This window comes from Phoenix dactylifera, chromosome 1 (genome assembly GCF_051530095.1).
Source record: "Phoenix dactylifera cultivar Ajwa chromosome 1, Ajwa_hap1_PhDact_Kaust_v1.1, whole genome shotgun sequence".
NCBI classification, from domain to species: domain Eukaryota; kingdom Viridiplantae; phylum Streptophyta; class Magnoliopsida; order Arecales; family Arecaceae; genus Phoenix; species Phoenix dactylifera.
In genome coordinates this window covers 7,798,292-7,804,768 of record NC_143190.1, presented here as the reverse complement: position 1 = coordinate 7,804,768, position 6,477 = coordinate 7,798,292, and the positions used below count along the sequence as shown (strand labels likewise).

The 6,477-nt window shown below is 40.3% G+C and overlaps 1 protein-coding gene across 1 annotated transcript; it reads left to right on the top strand.

Annotated features, from left to right (window-relative positions):
• The first annotated feature begins 432 nt into the window (after positions 1 to 432).
• On the top strand, positions 433 to 894 carry LOC103723083 (uncharacterized). Its single transcript, XM_008813892.3, has one exon. The coding sequence runs from the start codon at positions 591 to 593 to the stop codon at positions 813 to 815; it is 225 nt and encodes a 74-aa protein (XP_008812114.1). The 5' UTR covers positions 433 to 590; the 3' UTR covers positions 816 to 894.
• The last annotated feature ends 5,583 nt before the right edge of the window (positions 895 to 6,477 follow it).

Genomic DNA, 6,477 nt, shown 5'->3' with positions numbered 1-6,477 from the left:
CTTGGCTCTGCTCAAGGTTTCACACACTAGAGCACAAAGAAGGAGAATTAATATTCATTCATCATAATATAGTCCTAAACAATATACGGATCTTTATATATAAGGTCACAAAATAATAAAAAGACCCCTATAAAGAAAACAATCTCATAAAAGCCCTAAAATGATAATACGCAAACAAGTCCAGTCGACATAAAAATAAAATAACATAAAATCAATCCAAATAAAATTAAACTGGCTGAATTGGCTGAACTGGCTGGACCTGCTGACTGAACTCTGTAGCGACCATCGACTCGAGTAATGGTTGACCTGGTACTGGTGTCCGCACCACTTTGTGTGCAAAGATTATTTATATACCATGCCATTCCTATATATCATACTATATTTTTGTTTTCATGCCACATGGAACACCAAACATTGCTACAGAATCCAGAGGCAAATTCATAAATTTAGATGTAAGACAAGGGCATTCTCTCCATGCAGACTTTTACAACCACCATAAAAGGACGAGGCAGGAAAGAAAAAAGAGAGGTGCAAACCGTGAAACAAAGAAAGTTAAAAGAAAGAAAGGAAAACCACTGGAGGAGAAACTAATGGGGCTGATGGAAGGCCAGCAGCTGGAGAGCTTCATGGAGACCATAAAGTCAACTGTGAGATGGGTGAAGAAAGCCAAGAACAAAAACAAGAAGAAGACGTACGTGAAGATGGCTAAGAGCCCCAGCATGATGGCCGCGATCCAAAGCCGGAAGGCCCGAAAACTCATCGATGAGACGCTTCAGGCCGCCGATCGCCCCGGCAAGACCTCCATTCCCTCCTGATTTCCATTTGATTTAATCTCTCTCAAACAAATCCATTTCGTTATCAAAGAATATCTTCCGGATGTGTTTAAGATGATATTTGAGCATGCTATGTGTGTCCGCTCTATTCTAACTTTGAAAAGGAAATAAAGAAAGAGATGTCAGTGAAGAGACTTTTTGATCATTAGTTTATTTTCTACACCATTTTGATGCCAATTCAGTCATGGTGCAGAAGCTTGCAAATGCTTGGTATGTTTTGTGAAAACCATCAACGACAGATCTTAGAACGGGAAACAAAAGATTGAGTTTGGGACAGTATCTAGCATGCAAAAATATCTAGTGTTAAGTGCCCAGCATTTTCTGAATTTTTCAGTATATACCTGCACGATGCAAGGGATCCAATATTTTTTCTTTTTTCTAACTATTTTTGAAATATAATATAGAATAAATATAATAGAGTAGATAATAGAAATAAAATTGAATATAGATATTTTCTACAATAAATTTTTGATATTAATATTATGATATACTATCACATACAAAATTCTAATAATATATGTGTTTTTATCGATATAATAAACAATATATTATTACAAAATAATAAGATCGTGACCTGAGCTGCGCATAATAAAAAATAGAAAAATATGGCATCTAACAAATATTTAAATGCAATATGGTAGGGTAATTAATAGTTGTATTTTTCACTTTTAGGTAAGACATGATCATAAAAATAAATAATAATTAATAAAAAATTAGTGTAATCAAATGATGGTATGAGCTAATGAAAGATATTTTCATTAATATCAGCATATCTTTATTATTAATGCTATTAATTTCTATATTAATTTAGAGTACTAAAAAAAAGAACTTTATTTAATATGGTTTGAAGCTAATATACTTATTATCCAAAATAAAGAGATAAGCTTGTTATTAATACTGGCACCCATGAACGGAAAGCTCATTGTATTTCTACTTTTGAGTGACATCATGATCATACAAATGCCAAAAAATAAATAGAATATTGGTGTAATCTAATGACGTGCATGGGACAAATTAAAGTATTTTCATTAATATGAGCATACTGTAATAATAATGCCATTAATTTTTATATTAATTTAGAGTACTACTAGAAAGTTGTTTATTTAATATGGTTTATTAAGCTAATAAACTTCTTATTAAAGAATGTATTAAAAAACCCTACTTATTATCTAAAATAAAAAGCTCTATTAGTAATGTTATTAATATTAGCAACCATGAATGGAGAGCTCTACAGAAACATGCCTTTATTTTTGTGTTTGCCAGTGTATCTTATATATATATATATATATATATATATATATATATATATATATATATATATATATATATATATATATATATATATATATATATATATATATATATATATATATATAAGTTTGGTAAATAATTATAGTGGACAAGCTAGCAATTGTGGGATAGTGAAGGAGAGCAATGGGAGGCACGTGTACTTCGCAGAGTGCTGGCAGCTTACTGTGCGGCATCCGGACAGAGAATCAACTTCACGAAGTCAGCCATCCAGTTCAGCCCCAGCACAGAGAGCAGAGTCAGACAGGAGATCAGGAGTATCTTGCAGATGCCCGAGCAGGAGGGGACTCTGGTTTACCTGGGAGTTTCCATCACGGGCCGGAGGCTACGAGTGGCGGAGTGCTCGGGGTTGGTGCAGCGGGTCGAGAGTAGGCTGGAGGGATGGAGGGCATCTTCACTATCCATGATGGGGAGGCTGACACTTGTCAGATCGGTGCTTGGGTCCATGCCGGTATATCTCATGGCCAACACTGTGGTCCCTAAGACGACTCTGTTGAAGATTGAATGTCTTCTCCGGAGCTTCCTCTGGGGGTCCCATGGTGGGGGTCGTGGGGTACATTTGGTGGCCTGAGAGCGGGTATGTCGGCCCACCAGTGAGGGTGGTCTGGGAGTTCAGTCCCTTCTGGAGCGGCGTGAGACACTCATTGCACGGCACGCAGCTCGTTTCTTGTTGGAGCCACATGGGCTTTGGAGTCGGGTGATGGCAGCCAGATATGGCCGAGGGAGCCCCGAGGCGGCACGGCGCGGTCGCCGCATCTCTTTCATGTGGCGTGAGATTGGGAGGTACCTGCCAACCGTGTTAGCCCATACCAGGTGGCTGATGGGCGATGGCCGGACCATTGTTGTGACTGATGACCCGTGGGTAGATACCATTCCCTTGAGATATTGGCCGACGACGGTGGATTTCGAGGCAGCAGTAGGGCTCCGGGTGTGCGACCTCCTAGCACCAGGGAGGGCAGAGTGGGACGTGGACAGACTCCACCAGTTGTTCGGGGCACATCTAGCCGAGAGGATACTTTCTCTGCCAGTACCAGGATGCGAGGGCCCAGATGTCAGGGTTTGGAGCACTTCATGCAGGGCCAGTGTGAGGCTGGGTGATTTGGCCCGGGTGATTCAGCGCGAGCATGAGAGTGGATGGGACGGTGCCTGGATTTGGAGGTCTAGGCTCCACCCGAGAGCAGCACTTTTTCTATGGAAGGTGACGTGGGACCGCCTTCCGACGAGAGCTGTGCTGAGCCGACGTGGTCTGGGGATCTCTGCGGAGTGTGGGGCCTGCGGTGCGGATGAGTCAGTTGATCATGTACTATTTGGATGCTTTTGGGCGCGGCAGACATGGCAGTGGACGGGTATCCCAGAGGAGGTTTGGCGGGAGAGGAGACTGTTTCTACAGATGATACGTCAGTGGCTGGCTAGTCCCCGGACATGTCAGGAGGCTATCCGAGCGACTTGCACCGCCCACCAGATCTGGTTGGCAAGGAACGCTCGCACCTTTGGCGAGCGTAGGATGTCGCCGAGGTTTGTTGCGGAGTCCGCTCGAGTATTGGCGATGGAGTTCAGACCTACCAGCCCTTCAGATACGACCTTGATAGCTCGGGACACCTGGGGTTCTTTCTCTGCTCAGGCAGCTCTTCGGACGGTGTTCTTCACCTGGGAGCCCCCACCCTCGAGTTTCCTCAAGGTCAATTTTGATGGCTCAGTACTAGACAGTGGTACACGAGGCGGTGCCGGCTTCGTCATACGAGACCCTCACTCTCGGGTAGTGGCAGCGGGCGGCTGCCGGCTATTCGACACATCAGTGCCAGCGGCGGAGTTGCGAGCTGCCTGGGCCGGCCTCTGCCATGCGCGGCGGGTACTACGGGCTAGCTCGATCATCTTGGAGGGCGACTCATCCACTGTTATTGGGTGGATTCGGCGGGAGAGCATTGACCATCCTCTGATCCGGGATATTAGGATGATGATGAGGGATGTTGTGGCCTTTGAGGCCAAGCATGTATTCAGGGAGGCCAACGGGGCGGCTGACTGGGTAGCTGCATATGCAGCACACCATTCGGGATACGCCCTGTGGGCAGGAGAGCGGGAGTTGCCATTGGCACTACGCGAGATTTTGTATTTTGATGTTCTTGGGTGTATTCGGACACGCGTTGTCTGAACAACCCGTTTCAAGCAAAAAAAAAAAAAAAAAAAAAAAAAAAAAGAAAAAGAAAAAGGAGAGCAATGGGAGGGTTTTTTTTTTTTTCCCTTTTCCTTCATAGAAGTGGGAAGTGGTTACTTACGGATATTAAATAACTATAGTCAAGGTCATCCTTTCCATGCGAAGTTAATGCTTCACATTTGCTTTGTTAGTTTACATCAAGAATCTAACAACCGTCAAACTTAATCTTGCGGATATATGTTTGTACATATGTTTGTATGTATGTATGTATATGTGTGTGTGTGTGTGTGTATATATATATATATATATATATATATATATATGATGTTCTTTCTCTTTAATTTTGTCTTCCAAACTTTTCTATTCTCACTGTTCCTCCGAAGATGGATAAGGCTACCATGTTTTTAGGCACATTTTTTTTAAAAAAATATATAGGATGAGATTTATAAATGGATGACACAAAAGTCTTTTGCATGAAGGTTATACTGTCCCCAGTAGATTCCCTTTGAAATTATTCATAGGCATCATTCAGCTCTTTAAAATCTCCTGGAAACCATATTCTAGGGATCACTGCTCTAAATATCACCAAAAATCTCTATCCAAAAGGTACAACATCTTTTATGATACTATTAATACACTATCTAGTTTGTTTTTTTAATAAATTATAAAAAGTTTTATAAAATTAGAATTAAATTATAATTATATCGAATAGTATGAAAAAGACCTATGCTCACCCTTCTGAGATTTATTTTGTCTAACAAGTTAATCCATAATTTATCAAAATGTTAGTCAAACCCTTAATTTTAAATGGGACCAAATATCACATCAAAAAAAATTTAAAATAATCAAAATAATTTTACGTGACATAACCGCCATCCAAGAATATAAAAAAAAATGTATGCATCTTCTTTCCCATTCTAAAGCAATTTTGATTTTTCATATAAGATAACCGAACTCAGTAACACTATTAATTTAACCGGAACATAAGTGTAGGTTTTACAAATTATTAGGTATAAGTATAATAAATATAAATCTTAAAGGAATTTTTGTAATTTACTCTTTTTCATAAGTCCTTTTGTTAGAAAGTGCATTATTTTCCTTAATATCCCCCCTTAATACACTTCTCTAAGATTATCTCGAAGTCTTATCTTGGTTTCACCTTCATAAGGATATTATATCCATTTGCTCCTAACGTTATCAGGTGGCACTTGACTGCAACATGCTTCATTCTGTTATGAGGTTTTTTGAGAATTCCTGCGAAACTACTCTGCAATAAAATCTGAAGAAGCTTCAGTTTGAGAATCCTAGCCTAAACATGATTTCTTCCAAGCTTTCCACATCACTAAGGTAAAGATATCCAAACCAGCAAGTCAAGCGAAGAAGCTCTGCTGTGTGCTACTGGATTATTTACTATTAGTTTTGTTAATTCTTGTCTCAGAGATTTCTAATATGTTAGTCCTGTTGCTCCCCCTTGCCTTGAAATATCTTTTTCTAGCCAAATAGCTTAACATGCTGTGCCTGATGCTGCCACATCCTAAGCTTTGGCAAACAAACATGCAACTGTCCCTAGCTTCTTTTTTTGCTAATTTGATCCTCATGAGAAGTTACTAGTGCATTGTCTAAATGTACAATATGAATTACTCTCCACGTCAGCCATTTCTCCACACGAAACACTACATGTGTGCTTGATTAGCTCTTGATCTTATTCTTCTTGTCAAATTGGAGAGAGTATTATTTCGTATCGTATGACCCGAACTTGAGAAATTCTGCCTCAGGCCGGGAACTAGCAGAGCATTGCTGATATACCTCTCTCCTTCATTGGTCAGAACGAGGATCCTCACTTTGCCTTTTTGTCTCCAACAGTGCTTCTTTGCCGTTCTTGTTCTCATCTTTATTTTATTTTTATATTCTTTCTGGAGGAAATAGGGAGGTAGGTGACCACCCATCATTTATTCATAAGAAAATCTTATAGTTAAGCTACAGAGCCAAATTTTGACATATCTAAGGAGCCGCATGGCCAATATATCAATCAGCCAAGATGTTAGACATTATCGTTTTAGCTCTTGGCCATACTTTGCCAAACTCAGAGAGAAGGTTGTTGTGATCACAAAGACCGGACCAGTCCTTGAACAAATGCAATCTTTCTAGTGCAACAAAGGCGATCGAGCATCTCTTGTTAAGAAA

Coding starts and splice junctions, on each gene's coding strand:
- LOC103723083 (XM_008813892.3), top strand. CDS start 591: ATGGGGCTGATGGAAGGCCAGCAGCTGGAGAGCTTCATGGAGACCATA.